The sequence below is a fragment of the Tiliqua scincoides genome, chromosome 2, assembly GCF_035046505.1.
Source record: "Tiliqua scincoides isolate rTilSci1 chromosome 2, rTilSci1.hap2, whole genome shotgun sequence".
Classification (NCBI taxonomy): Eukaryota; Metazoa; Chordata; class Lepidosauria; order Squamata; family Scincidae; genus Tiliqua; species Tiliqua scincoides.
This window is the reverse complement of record NC_089822.1, coordinates 48104601-48120166: the sequence shown is the minus strand read 5'-3', so window position 1 is coordinate 48120166 and position 15566 is coordinate 48104601. Positions and strand designations below refer to the sequence as shown.

At 47.5% G+C, this 15566-nt stretch overlaps 1 protein-coding gene across 1 annotated transcript in view; it reads right to left on the bottom strand.

The window, feature by feature from the left end:
* Window positions 1-8643, bottom strand: part of MAN2A1 (mannosidase alpha class 2A member 1) — a 78867-nt gene extending 70224 nt beyond the window's left edge. Inside the window, exon 1 of the mRNA XM_066615714.1 lies at window positions 8022-8643. Within this exon, the coding sequence (XP_066471811.1) occupies window positions 8022-8156 (135 nt within the window). The 5' untranslated portion in view covers window positions 8157-8643. The remainder of the gene's footprint in view (window positions 1-8021) is intronic.
* Between the last annotated feature and the right edge of the window lie 6923 nt (window positions 8644-15566).

Here is a 15566-nt window from a genome sequence, read left to right as displayed (position 1 = left end):
TTCCATTCCCTACCCAGCCATGGAGCTCACCAAGTGCACTGGACCAGTCTCTCTCTTGCTAAGCCTATCCTACCACACAGGGGAGGATAGAAAGGAAGATGAAAAACGGAGTGCACCATCCTGCACTCCCTGGAGTAAGAATGGAATATAAACACAACGAATAAAGTAGTAGTTAGTAGACCTTTAATGGCATAAATACATCTATAGCAAATTCTACAAACAATAACACCAAAAAGCGTCCAACACAAGCGATACGCATCAGAAAAAATCTATCCACAAAAAGTAAACTGCTCAACCAACCAGTACTATGACTCAGGAATCATGGCTTAGGATCAACTATAAAGTGTTCTGGGATTCCCAAAGCAAGTGAAAAAAAACAGGTCACACATTTTACAATGACAAATTAACTTGTCTAAAAGCAGAAGTTTTTGAAAGAACAAGAGCCAGGTATCTGGCAAAAGCAAATGTCAAGGATCCAATAGCATCTTCCATAAACCTTGAAAGAGAAAATTCACATGAGGGAGGATAATAGGAAAACCAGGTGGCTAAATTTAATTTTCGTATAGAAGAATGATGAGGACAGAAAAATAATATATGAGACAGAGTGTCTGGAACTTCCTTACAAAATAAACAAAGACGTTTGTCTCGAGGGATACACAAAAAACGACCATAATGTACTGCGGAAGGAAATATGTTAAAACGGGCTAGCAAAAAGGCTCTTTTCAGCTGTGGATTAGTGAGAGTGAAAAAGTAATTAGAAGTCAAAGCATGTTGAGGAGATAGACCAAAGAAAAGAGGAGAACAAATGGGACTGAGGGTACTTTTGAGAAAATTAAATTCAGCCAAGAAAAGATTCTCCCTAATAATACTGTAAGCTTGTTGTAAGCTTAAATCTGCTAATGCTTCGATAGAAAGATTAATGGAAGAGAGTTTTGCTTCCACTGAACGAAACCAAGAGGAGACATAGGAATCCTTTAATAGAACCGAAATAAGAGAATCAGAGGACGGAGTTAAGTGAATTTTGAGCCAAAATTTAAATGTTAACAGCCAGGCATAGGTGGAGGGAAGATGAAGACCTAGCTCTATTAATATAGAAGAAAGACGAATAAGGTTAGGAATTCCAAGAATCTTCCGAAAGAAGAAAGCAGCTAACCGATCAATATCCTTGGTAACTACTTGTATCAATAATGGCACTCCATAAAATAAATGGGAAATAATCTTAGATTTAAAAATTTGAATTGCAGCAGGAATGAATTGATTTCCGGAATTAAAATGAAAATTTACAATAGCTGAAAGGTGGGTGTTAGTGGAAGAAATAATTGCCTTTTTGTGAAGAGACCATGATAGTTTATAGTGAAACAGAAGACCTAGATATTTAAAAGATTTGACTTGAAGGTACGAATGAGAATTGATTGACCAAATGGAAGGGGACCAGTGTCGGGAAAAAACCATAATTTGTGTCTTTTTAAAATTAATGATGAGGTAATACTGTAAGAAGAATGACCTCAACACAACGAATAAAAAAAACTTCACCCATTCATAAAGTGCAAGAGATGTTAAGTCACACACCACTATACCCCACATCTTTCCCTTTCACCTCTGCCTCCTAGTGGACCTGTACATTCGTTTCCAAATGCTTTAACTATTACTCAAAATGAAGTTAAACTAGTTCAGTAATAAAAGACAAACTCACTCATTTCAGATGACATATGGGTTTAGATCTTCTTACAATATGAACAGCCCAATGTTATGCATACTACTCAAGACCACTGAAGTCAATGGACTTGGGTACACTTAATCCATTTCTGCCCAGCCCACAGATGTGCACATTCGATCCCTGTTGCGTACACGCAACATTGGGCAGAAATGGCTTAACTCCACAAACATGAAGGCTACAAATTCCATTATCCAGGTTTCAGCCAACACACACAACGTGCCAATATACTAAGACAACCTTCTATTAAAATGCTCCAAATTCAGCCTGACCAAATCTAAGAGAAGTGAAAAATCTGAGAGGAGATGTTGAGTGTAAACAACTGTTATTAGCACTCAAAAATACAAATATCTGAGACTTTAAGAACTGAGGTAGAATAGGTACTTGGGACTTTAAGATCAGAATGTCTGTTATACTGGATAGTTTGAAGAGCTGCTTGTTGTAGCTTCATCCTTTGAGAATGTCTTCATCCTTTGAAAATGCCTACCATAACAGTAGGCAAAATGTTGGGTGAGAACTTTTATTTAACCACGGCCTATCAGCACAAACACTGTTAAATCTCAATGTCACAAATACCAGCCATGAAAGCCTTAACATTTATTTGAATAATCTATATTTGTCCTACTTTAGTCAAATCTGTTTTGGCCATAGAGTGACTAATTTACTGATCAATGACATTATATACAAAGTGGCTGCAACTCTTACAAAGATGGTGCCACAAAAACATGCTACCCATATGGTGCCACAAAAGCATGCTACTTGCACTCCAAAAATCTATGGTCACCCTTACTGACTCACATTTGCAGAAAGTCATACTCTTTCCTCCTCATTTGGCACAATCCATACATACTATAAAATGCACTTATTTGACTATCAGTAGTTGTCTCATCACTCCTTTCTTTAATGGGAAAAACACCAGGGTACAGAAGAAACAGCAGCAAAGGCAACCAACCATAGCTTCTTTTGTATGTTAGCAATAAGGGGTTCTCAAAAATGGGGTAACTGTATCCCTGCCTCCTGTATTAAGGTCACTCACAAATACCACAAAAATGAGCCTTAAAACAAATTTGCACTCTGATTTCATTTGTTTTTCTCTAAGAACATATAAGAACATAAGAACAGCCCCACCGGATCAGGCCATAGGCCCATCTAGTCCAGCTTCCTGTATCTCACAGCGGCCCTACCAAATGCCCCAGCGAGCACACCTGATATCAAGAGACCTGCATCCTGGCGCCCTCCCTTGCATCTAACATAGCCCATTTCTAAAAGCAGGAGGTTGCACATACACATCATGGCTTGTAACCCATAATGGATTTTTCCTCCAGAAACTTGTCCAATCCCCTTTTAAAGGCATCCAGGTCAGATGCCATCACCACATCCTGTGACTGAAGACTGAAGGATGCCAACAAAAAAAAAAAAATGGAGGTATACCACAATACCTACATACTTAGAGGAACATGTTTGCTGTGAACTTGCCTCAGGCTGTAATGTGATCCAGGTTGCCGAACATAAGAACAGCCCCACTGGATCAGGCCATAGGCCCATCTAGTCCAGCTTCCTGTATCTCACAGCAGCTCACCAAATGCCCCAGGGAGCACACCAGATAACAAGAGACCTCATCCTGGTGCCCTCCCTTGCATCTGGCATTCTGACATAACCCATTTCTAAAATCAGGAGGTTGCGCATACACATCATGGCTTGTACCCCATAATGGATTTTTCCTCCAGAAACTTGTCCAATCCCCTTTTAAAGGCGTCTAGGCTAGACGCCATCACCACATCCTGTGGCAAGGAGTTCCACAGACAGACCACACGCTGAGTAAAGAAATATTTTCTTTTGTCTGTCCTAACCCGCCCAACACTCAATTTTAGTGGATGTCCCCTGCTTCTGGTATTATGTGAGAGTGTAAAGAGCATCTCCCTATCCACTCTGTCCATCCCCTGCATAATTTTGTATGTCTCAATCATGTCCCCCCTCAGGCGTCTCTTTTCTAGGCTGAAGAGGCCCAAACGCCGTAGCCTTTCCTCATAAGGAAGGTGCCCCAGCCCCGTAATCATCTTAGTCGTTCTCTTTTGCACCCTTTCCATTTCCACTATGTCTTTTTTGAGATGCGGCGACCAGAACTGGACACAATACTCCAGGTGTGGCCTTACCATCGATTTGTACAACGGCATTATAATATTAGCCGTTTTGTTCTCAATACCCTTCCTAATGATCCCAAGCATAGAATTGGTCTTCTTCACTGCCGCCGCACATTGGGTCGACACTTTCATCGACCTGTCCACCACCACCCCAAGATCTCTCTCCTGATCTGTCACGGACAGCTCAGAACCCATCAGCCTATATCGAAAGTTTTGATTTTTTGCCCCAATGTGCATGACTTTACACTTACTGACATTGAAGCACATCTGCCATTTTGCTGCCCATTCTGCCAGTCTGGAGAGTTCCTGCTTGTCTTTGTAGGCAATGCATATCTGGGTGTTTTGATGCTGCCTGGGATATAGGCTAATGCTCAAGATATTCAGCCTTGTCTCTCAGAGATGGAGACAGACACATACAGACTATCAGATAAATATACTGAAGTGTGAAGACTTAGTACTGTAACTTGAGTGGCAATTGGCGTGCAAGAATATTCTTGAATTCACCATTCTCAAGATGCAATGTTGCCTGTTGTATCATCTAGCAGCATATTCCCAAGTTAGAAACAATATTTTGCTTTCATTTTTTTCTGACTGCAAAACTGCACTAAGTTCTTGGTTTTAAAAACTCCTAAGTTGTCAAGTAAACCTTGTGTTCTGGAGGATTTTAACTAGGCTTATTTCACTCTTCTACCACACTAATGCTTCTATCCAACTGGCCACTTACTAGAGCAGGGGTGCCCAAACCCCGGCCCTGGGGCCACTTGCGGCCCTCAAGGCCTCTCAATGCGGCTCTCAGGGAGCCCCAAGTCTCCAATGAGCCTCTGGCCCTCTGGAGATTTGTTGGAGCCCTTACCTTGAGGAGGCCTTCTTGACTGCCTCCCCACTGCAGGATGCCGTGCACGCCTCTTTGGGGCAGCTGTGTCAGTGCTGGAAAGTTGGTTAGGATTGCGCCCCAAGACTACAATCCTATCCACACTTACCAGAGAGTAAGCTCCACTGACTATAATGGAGTTACATCTGAGTAGACATACATGGGATTGAGATCCAAATATGGCAGTGCTGTACCATAAGACTTTGAGAATACTGAAAAGTCTTCCATTTACTTCACACAAATATTTCCACAAACCACCACATATTTTAGAACATTATTGATACTTATATCCAGCCCTTTCCCCTGGGGGCTGGGGATAAGAATAGGCCCTCAGTTTGGCTGTACTTGTCGTAAGAGGCGACTAAACAGCCACCGGGTAGATGGGACTCATTAGCCTGGGAAGGCAGCTCATCTGAGAGAAGGAAAACTCTGATCCCAAGCCTCCACTGCCTTGTGGTTACATCCAGTTATGGAAAAGGCTTCAGGAGTCAACCTTGAGGCAAAATCCAGAGCCAGAATCCCTGAGGCAGTTCATGGCTGAACACAGTCACGTTCTGGCAACTCCTGCAACACAAGCATACCACTCCAATATCCCAAAACAGTGAGTGGTGCAATGGGCAAGGCCTCCTCAGCAGATCACAAAGGAGACGTTGTTTCATATGGCAGCAGACTTAAAGTATGAAGAGCCCAAACTGTGTGGGCCTTCAGCATGAGAACCAGTACCTTAAAATTTCCCTTGGAAACCAACTGGCTGCGAGTGCAGCTTCCACAGGAGCTGTTTGCCAGATGTTCCTGGACACTTCTCAAGGGCAGCCTCACAAGCAGCACATCACAATAGCTGAACAGGACATGACCAACGCATGGATCACTGAGAACTGCTTTCTCCAGTAACTGGAAAAACCAGACTGTAGTAAGCACACCAGGTTAAGACTGCAAAGATGCTCTTGAATTCTGACACCACCTGCTCTCCCCCCCAGGGGGCAATCTCAAGGTATGTTCCTGCTCTTTCAGAGGAGCGCTACTCCATCAAGAACAAGTTGAATCAGCTCTCCAAAAGCCATTTTCCTACTGTGTTTCTATTAAAACACTAACTACATACATTCCAATGCATTTCCCAGTGGTCTTCACTTTCACATGCAGCCATCTTTTACTTAACTACACAGGTATCTAGAAAATTTAGAACCACAGATTTGGAAGAAGAAAGCATTTCCCTCCCATACTAAACGATGCCATACAAATACTTCTTCCACTATATCACTGACTATGCTTCTCACAGTCTACCAGAGAAACACCGTATCCAATTCAGATGCATACCACACAGAGCTTGCACCTGAAACAAGGGTATCTAGAGTTACAGTACATGTCTACAATGAACATGAAATTAGTCCATATGTCCCTTCTCTTCCCCTGCATGGAAATTTTATTCTTGAACAATACCGAAGTATCAGATTTCCTGTTTTACAACATAAAAACAAGTTATTTCTGTTCTCAAAAGAGAGAAAAAGTGTACATAGTAAGTCCAATGACTTTCACATAGAGTTAACTTCTTAGTTACAAGCAAAAAGTAACTGAGAGTCAATGTGGTACAGTAATCATAATGCTGGCCTTTGACTAAGGGAACCCATGTTCAAAGTTCATTAGGTGCCCTTGGACCAGCCACACACACAAATGGACACATTAACCTACTTCACAGGAATGTTGCAAGAGCAGAAAAGAGAAACCCCCATGCATGCTACCCTAAGCTCCTTAAAAGCAGGGAGAGTATAAAAACGGGAGTAAATAAAACACACAAGCTGTGCCCTGCAGCCAATAAGGCGCTCATTTAACCTTCATACAGAGACAGATCTGAAGACTGGGAAAACAGGTTTCTTCCCACACTCAGACATGGGGTGAGGAGAGAGTTCCTAGCAAGAAACTCCAAAGCTCCCTTTTGTGGCTACACACACATATACCAAAGTATGCTTTGTGGTATCTTACATTTATTTTTCAAGTTAAAAAATCACAAAGTTCATACAAAAGGGGGGGGGAAGAGTTGGCATACAACTCTTATCTTTTAGTTCTTAAGGCATTTGGCTCCTGCAAGTCACACACCCCCTTGCTAAGGAAATATTTTACCTAATTCTCAGCAACTACAGAAATCTGACTGCCTCATCAGCAGAGAGAAGGGCACACACCACAGAGCACTTTAATGCTACATCACACCCTGTGGGGTCTGGTCAAGCTGAGCATGACATTCCAACCCAGTTCCAAGACTAACCTCCAGCTTAAAGTAAGCCTACCCAGCATGAAAACTAGGGCAGCTCCCCCTTCTAAGGCTGCAATCCTATGCACTCTTTCCTGGGAGTAAGCGCCACTAAACACAATGAGACTTCTGAATAGGTAAGCACAGAATTGCGCTGTAAATCAGCTGCTGCCTTCTCCCGTGGCTCCGGAAGGCTACAATCCTATGGGCACTTATTTGGAAGTTCGCCCCAATGAACTCAACAGGATCTGCAGCCAAATAAAAGTGGATAAAAGTGGGTTAAGGGAAGGGAAGGAGCCCTGATACACCCCCTCAGATCCACCTTCCTAGGCAGGGCTGCAGGGAAAGAGACATGTAGGGTAGATACACAAATCCCCCCCTTGCTTGCTTTCTGATGTATAAGCCCTACTTGACTCATCCAGTAAGCAGGTAATTTGACTTGCTCCCCATCAAGGCTGCTAGAGTTACAGCTACCCACGACCAGTCCTCACCTCATTTCTCTCTGAATAGTTTCCACTTACAAGACTGAGCTCCCCATTTTATCTCTTGCCTCTTCTTAGGGTCCACTCCTAAGGGTCACTGAGGGAAGGAGCCCTCTCACCTGTCGGAAAGAGGTGGTCCTTGGGGTGGTCCACGTGGCCCAGATCCAGCATCAGGTAGAGCGAGGAGATCATCACCGGGTTAAGTGTCAGATCCCCAGCAGTCCCCGCATTTTTCTCTGAACAGTTCACACTTGCGAGACTGACAGCCCAAACCTATTCACACTTTCCTGGGAGTAAGCCCCATTGACTCTAATGGGGCTTACTTCTGAGTAGACATGCACAGGAGTGTGCTGTGAAGCTGCAATCCTAGCCACACTTACCTGGGAGCAAGCCCCATTGACGATAATGGCACAGTCCTAGACATGTCTACTCAGAAGTAAGTCCCATTATGTCCAATAGATCTTACTCCAAGGAGAGCGCGCACAGGATCGCAGCCTTACTTCTGAAGAGACGTGGCACGGAGTGGGCTCCGCGCTCCCCATTTCATCCGCCACCGTCTCTCGGCTCTCACCTGGGGGAAGGAGCCCTCTCGGCGGTGGTTCTTGGGGTGGTCCAGGTGGCCCCGATCCAGCATCAGGTAGAGCGAGAAAACCACCACGCAGAAGATTGCGCTGCCGAAGACCGTGAACTGCCGGCTCAGCTTCATCGCGGTGGAGGGGACGGGGACGAGGAGGGAGCCGCTGCTGAGCGCGCCCCGCGCCCCGCGCCCCGGCAGCAGCGCCGGCTCCAAGTAAAGTTCTGAGCGCGCTCGCAGTTCCGGCCCCTCCGCCCGGCCGGAGCGCGGCTCATGGAAGGGGAAGTTCCCTCCGCGGACCCGGGACGAGGCACCCCCTTTTCCCCGCGGACCGCCTCAGTCAGTCCTCCCCGCCGGAGCCGCCTCAGAACCCGCTTCCACGAGAGCCGCCGCCGCCCGCCGAGGTGAACGCCCGGGAGTTTCCGCGAAGCTAGCTGGCTCCGCTTTCACTTCGCCGAGGGAAGGAGGGAGGAAGCCAGGCAGCGCGCTGCTGGGGCCGGAGAAGGGGAAGTGTCCACGACGCTCCCTCCGCTGCGCTGCTGCCTTCGGGGCTGGCGGCGGCAAAACCAGCAGCCAGCGCTGGAGGAGGAGCGAAGAGAGCCCCGGCCCGCTGGCCCACTAGCGCGGCGGCGGCGGCAGCAATAGCGCCCGCTGCTGCGGCGGCTGCCGCCGGAGATGAGCGCGCTCCGCCCACCACACGCACCGGGCGAGGCGGGCGAGCTGAGGCGGGGCTTGGCCCAGCAGCAGCCTCCGCGGAGAGGGCGCAGCCAGGGCGGGAGTAGCGGGCGGTGCCGACACCTCAGTGGGGTCGGAGCGTGGCCGTTAAAACGGTTGGTGGCCGTTGGGGCGTCGCCCCCCAACCCCCCCCCGTGGAACGCCGAGAGCGCGGCCCGCCTCAGCAGCCTGTGACGGCACCACTCGCCTCGCGGGGAGTTCTGGCCGCCCCCACTTGACTCGTGTGCGTGCGCGAGGATGTCAGTCTTCCCCCCCCCCCGGTTCGGTGTGGGACTGGCTGGTGTGGCGAATAAAGCGAAGCGAGCCTGCTTGGCGGGGGGGGGGGCCGGAGGGAGGAGAATGTTCTTTTGTGTTTGGGGGAGCGGGGCAGCTGCAGCTGTTGCTTCCCCTTCATGTCTGTGGAGGCCTCAGGAAACTTCCAGCTGTTCCTGCGGTAGAGATTTTGTTCAGGCAGCACAGCACAAGCCTAGGCATGTCTCCTCAGAAACAAGTCCCATTGTGTTCGATAGGACCTACTCCCAGGAAAGCATATATGGCAGTGGTTCTCACACATTTAGCACTGGGACCCACTTTTTAGAATGAGAATCTGTCAGGGCCCACAGAAGTGATGTCATGACGGCAAGTGACATCATCAAGCAGGAACATTTTTAACAATCCCAGGCTGCAATCCTACCCACACTTACCCAGGAGTAAGTCCCATTTACTCTCATTGTTAAAAGAATATACATAGTAGCTTGTTAAAAACAAAGGTCTGTAATGTTTCCCCAAATGCAGTCACATACCATGGGAGCATCAAGTCTAATTTAGTATAATCATTTAGTATAATCTACTAAAAATAAAATATTGAAATGAATGAGGACCCACCTGAAATTGGCTTGTGACCCACCTAGTGGGTCCCTACCCACAGTTTGAGAAACACTGATATATAGGGTTGTAGCCACACTGTTCTGAGATTAGTCACCCATTTTTGTTTAGGGATAGTGTGTGTGTCATGCCTGTTTTGTTTTTATACACACCTCCATTTGGTATACAGCAGTGGTTTTCAACAGATGGTACACTGACAAGGCACACCATCGTTTTTTACAATTGACACCATGCTATTGGTGGGGGGGGCTCACACCCCCATTGGTCCTACTAATAAATAACCCTCATCCAAACTCCCACAGTACACCTGCAGACCATTCTCAGCATACTGCTTGAAAATCACTGGTGTACAGTAGCCCATACTGTGCAATCCACTGCATGTCTATTCAGCAGTAAGTCTCAATGTGTGGGATTTACTTTCAAGAAAGTGAACATAAGAACATAAGAACAGCCCCACTGGATCAGGCCATAGGCCCATCTAGTCCAGCTTCCTGTATCTCACAGCGGCCCACCAAATGCCCCAGGGAGCACACCAGATAACAAGAGACCTCATCCTGGTGCTCTCCCCTACATCTGGCATTCTGACTTAACCCATTCCTAAAATCAGGAGGTTGCGCATACACATCATGGCTTGTACCCCATAATGGATTTTTCCTCCAGAAACTCGTCCAATCCCCTTTTAAAGGCGTCTAGGCTAGACGCCAGCACCACATCCTGTGGCAAGGAGTTCCACAGACCGACCACGCGCTGAGTAAAGAAATATTTTCTTTTGTCTGTCCTAACCCGCCCAACACTCAATTTTAGTGGATGTCCCCTGGTTCTGGTATTATGTGAGAGTGTAAAGAGCATCTCCCTATCCACTCTGTCCATCCCCTGCATAATTTTGTATGTCTCAATCATGTCCCCCCTCAAGCGTCTCTTTTCTAGGCTGAAGAGGCCCAAACGCCGTAGCCTTTCCTCATAAGGAAGGTGCCCCAGCCCTGTAATCATCTTAGTTGCTCTCTTTTGCACCTTTTCCATTTCCACTATGTCTTTTTTGAGATGCGGCGACCAGAACTGGACACAATACTCCAGGTGTGGCCTTACCATCGATTTGTACAACGGCATTATAATACTAACCATTTTGTTCTCAATACCCTTCCTAATGATCCCAAGCATAGAATTGGCCTTCTTCACTGCCGCCGCACATTGGGTCGACACTTTCATCGACCTGTCCACCACCACCCCAAGATCTCTCTCCTGATCTGTCACAGACAGCTCAGAACCCATCAGCCTATATCGAAAGTTTTGATTTTTTGCCCCAATGTGCATGACTTTACACTTACTGACATTGAAGCGCATCTGCCATTTTGCTGCCCATTCTGCCAGTCTGGAGAGATCCTTCTGGAGCTCCTCACAATCACTTCTGGTCTTCACCACTCGGAAAAGTTTGGTGTCGTCTGCAAACTTAGCCACTTCACTGCTCAACCCTGTCTCCAGGTCATTTATGAAGAGGTTGAAAAGCACCGGTCCCAGGACAGATCCTTGGGGCACACCGCTTTTCACCTCTCTCCATTGTGAAAATTGCCCGTTGACACCCACTCTCTGCTTCCTGGCCTCCAACCAGTTCTCAATCCACGAGAGGACCTGTCCTCTAATTCCCTGACTGTGGAGTTTTTTCAGTAGCCTTTGGTGAGGGACCGTGTCAAACGCCTTCTGAAAGTCTAGATATATAATGTCCACGGGTTCTCCCGCATCCACATGCCTGTTGACCTTTTCAAAGAATTCTATAAGGTTTGTGAGGCAAGACTTACCCTTACAGAAGCCATGCTGACTCTCCCTCAGCATCCACATGCCAGAACACAAATTGACCCAGTCAATATGAGGATAATTGAAGTCCCCCATGATTACAACCCTGTCCTTCCTTGTCACCTCCCTGATCTGTTTCCTCATTTCAAGGTCCCCATCAGATTTCTGGTCTGGAGAATGATAGCACACCCCCAGTATTACATCGCTGCACAAGCCTGGTAATTTAACCCACAGAGATTCTACGGTGGAGTCGGACCCACCTTCAATCTCTACTTTGCTGGATTCTATCCCTTCCTTAACATAAAGGGCCACCCCACCTCCAACACGCCCCTGCCTGTCCCTCCTGTAGAGTTTATAGCCCGGGATTGCGGTATCCCACTGATTCTCCGCATTCCACCAGGTTTCTGTTATGCCCACTATGTCAATATTTTCCCTTGTCACCAGACATTCCAGTTCTCCCACCTTTGCTCGTAGACTTCGGGCATTCGCATAAAAGCATTTATACACGGAATGCCCCAGGATTATTCGCTCCTTTGTCCCCGCATCCTCTCATTGTGCCAAACCGTCTATCACATCCCATCTCCCTACCTTTCCCAATTTCTTCTCCTACCCTGCCTTTTTCTTGTTGTTCTCTAACCTCCCCATCCTCATCCCATAGGGATGAGGAGTCCTGAACCGGATGCCCCTCGGCTCCTGTCGGCCTTCCCCCAGGGATCAGTTTAAAAGCTGCTCTGCCACCTTTTTAATGTTATGTGCCAGCAGTCTGGTTCCATTCTGGTTCAAATGGAGCCCGTCCCTCTTGTACAGGCCCCGCTTGTCCCAAAACGTTCCCCAGTGCCTAACGAATCTAAACCCCTCCTCCCTACACCACCGTCTCATCCACGCATTGAGACCCCTGATCTCCGTCTGCCTAGCTGGCCCTGCACGTGGAACAGGTAGCACTTCAGAGAACGCTACCTTTGAGGTCCTGGCTTTCAGCTTCCTGCCTAAAAGCCTAAATTTGGCCTCCAGGACCTCCCAGCTACACTTGCCCACGTCGTTGGTGCCGACATGCACCACAGCCGCTACCTCTCCCCCAGCACTGTCTACTAGCCTGTCTAGACGAGAAGTGATGTCCGCAACCTTCGCACCAGGCAGGCAAGTCACCATGCGGTCCTCACATCCGTCGCAAACCCCCCTCTCTATGTTTCTAATAATCGAATCCCCCACTACAAGAAGCCTCCGACCCCCCTCCCGCCGAGGAGTATCCCGAGTGCGCTCGGATACGGGCCCATCCCCTGGAGAAGGGATCCCCCCTAGGGGATTGTTTCCCTCCTCTCCAGGATGACGTCCTCCACTCCCGAGACTTCCCACCCGGGCAGCCGAGGAGCTGCACGCCTGAGTTTGGGACGAAGCCTGATCGTCCCCGGAAGTCTCCCCACGGTCCTCCTCTGGCTGCCTGCGCTTCTCCAGGTCGGCCACCAAGGCTTCAAGGGAGCGGACGCGTTCCCTGAGAGCCTGGAGCTCCTTGCACCGAGGACACACCCATGACTTATGCCCCAGAGGCATAGAATCATACATGTGGCACTCGATGCAGAACACTGGATAGCCCCCACCCTGCTGCTGGCTGTCTGACTGCATAGCTTTTTTGTTGTTGTTTATTTAGGGGTCCTTTTAAAAACCGTACACTGGATAGCAGCCCTTTTCTCTAGGGAAGAGGAAGGGCAGTGTCTGGGGCCCTGGCCTCCTCGCCCTGCTGCTGAACTCGCCCAGATGCTAAACTCTTGTGCCTTACCTGGCACTTAGTTCCCAGAGGCACTGGGTTCCCAGAGGCCACACGCGTCTGCAGAGAGCCTCACGCGATGGCCTGCCTAGCTTTATACTCCTGGCTGGCTCCTCCCCCCTCCTTCCTTCCTGATTGAAAGGGGGCTGGCCTTCCCAGGTGAGTTTACAAAAGCTCAGGAAGGCAAATGGCTGCTGATGGGCGTGACCTACTCTGCAGGCTCCTGAATGGACTGCTTGGATTAGCCTAATGGGGCTCTTAATGGGTTGGGAATTGGCCCTTCCTAGGTCCTTTCCCTCCTAGTTCTGTTCTCTTAGGCTGGACTGTTTTTGTAACCTCAAGCTAGTTTTTATTTGGGTTTGTTTAATTATTTATTGCTCTCTAGATCCTGTGTCCCAATTTACTGACCTGTTTAGGTTATGTTCTAACTTAGATTAGGTTTAACCTGGGTTAAGTATAGGTTTAATTTAAGCAAGTAGAAAACCTGCTTTTCACTTTATCCTCCTCCCTTTCTTCGATTAAGTGCTACCTTAGGTGCAGCTAACTTTCAATTTTGATTTAAATGCCTGACCCTTGGCACTTACTCATGAGTAGGACTCTGCTCTTACTCACGAGTAGGACTCTGCTCCTGCTCAGAGTAGCCCTATGTACCTCCCTTAGGTGCTAACTTTCAATTTTGATTTAAGATTGCTTTAAAGGTAAGGTTAAGGTTAGAAGACAGGGAGTTAGAAAGACAAAGCGTTAGAATGAGTACACTTACCTCCTCCTCCTCCTCTCCTTCTCCAAAACTCAGAGGTCTCCTTGCCTTCTCCTCGCCCAGATGCTAAACTCTTGTGCCTTACCTGGCACTTAGTTCCCAGAGGCACTTGGTTCCCAGAGGCCACACGCGTCTGCAGAGTATAGGATTGTGACCTTAAGAGTTCTTAGTGGCCTTCTCTTAAAACAGTGGTTCCCAAACCTTTTAACACCAGGACCCACCTTTTTTAAATGACACTATTGGGATCCACCTAGGTTTACCACACTTTTTAAAAAAGTTTGTGAAAAAGGAGATCTAGAAAGAAATAATATTCTATTTTTATTTATAAGTAATACTAACCAGAAAAAAGACCCTCAAATATTTATCTCCCTATATTTATACATGCTTGCAAACTTCAGGAACTGAGCTCTTTGCAAGGTAATTAGCAGCTACATTATCTGATTTTTGAATAGCCTCAGGGCTTGAGGCAATTAATGATCTTTCCATCTCCCTTTGGTGACCCACAAAAGATCAGGTCTCGACCCATTAGTGTGTCCCAACTCACAGTTTGGGAACCAGAGTCTAAAAAAGGTCTCTGCTGAAGTTCCAGATCAAAATGCCAGGTAGTAGTAGTTGGCAACCTTCAGTCTCGAAAGACTATGGTATCGCGCTCTGAAAGGTGGTTCTGGAACAGCATCTAGTGTGGCTGAAAAGGCCGATTCGGGAGTGACAATCCCTTCCACACTGGGAGCAAGTGCAGTCTGTCCCTGGCCTGTCTCCCTGGCTATGGGCCTTCCTTCTTTGCCTCTTAGCCTCAGACTGTTGGCCAAGTGTCTCTTCAAACTGGGAAAGGCCATGTTGCACAGCCTGCCTCCAAGCAGGCCGCTCAGAGGCCAGGGTTTCCCACTTGTTGAGGTCCACTCCTAAGGCCTTCAGATCCCTCTTGCAGATGTCCTTGTATCGCAGCTGTGGTCTACCTGTAGGGCGCTTTCCTTGCACGAGTTCTCCATAGAGGAGATCCTTTGGGATCTGGCCATCATCCATTCTCACGACATGATCGAGCCAACGCAGGCCTCTCTGTTTCAGTAGTGCATACAGGCTAGGGATTCCAGCACGTTCCAGGACTGTGTTGTTTGGAACTTTGTACTGCCAGGTGATGCCGAGAATACGTCGGAGGCAGCGCATGTGGAAAGCGTTCAGTTTCCTCTCCTGTTGTGAGTGAAGAGTCCATGACTCGCTGCAGTACAGAAGTGTACTCAGGACGAGAGGACTTCCTCATTTGCATGAGGGACTGCCTGTAATGTTGAGAAGATGGGGTGGAGAGACAGTTTCCTGCTTCATAGCTTGATGTACTGTTCTTGTTTTCTTGGCTGGAAGTCCTTCTAACACTGCTGCTCTCATGACCCAGACCCATCCAGTGACAAAAGTTTTTCAAGGTGCCTATGCTTCCTTTACTTCCCCAGAGTAGTGTTGGACTAGCACTAGCAAGAGCTAGGTTTAAATCTTCAGCTGCACTTGGTGACCTTGGGCACCATTCCAAGAGTGCAAGTTCTGAGTTCTAAGATTACAAAGTCTGAATGACAAAGAAGGTTTGGCTTTTGTCTCAGCTCCCTTAGGCAATGCTCTAAGGTTGCAATCCTTACTTACCTGGGAGTAA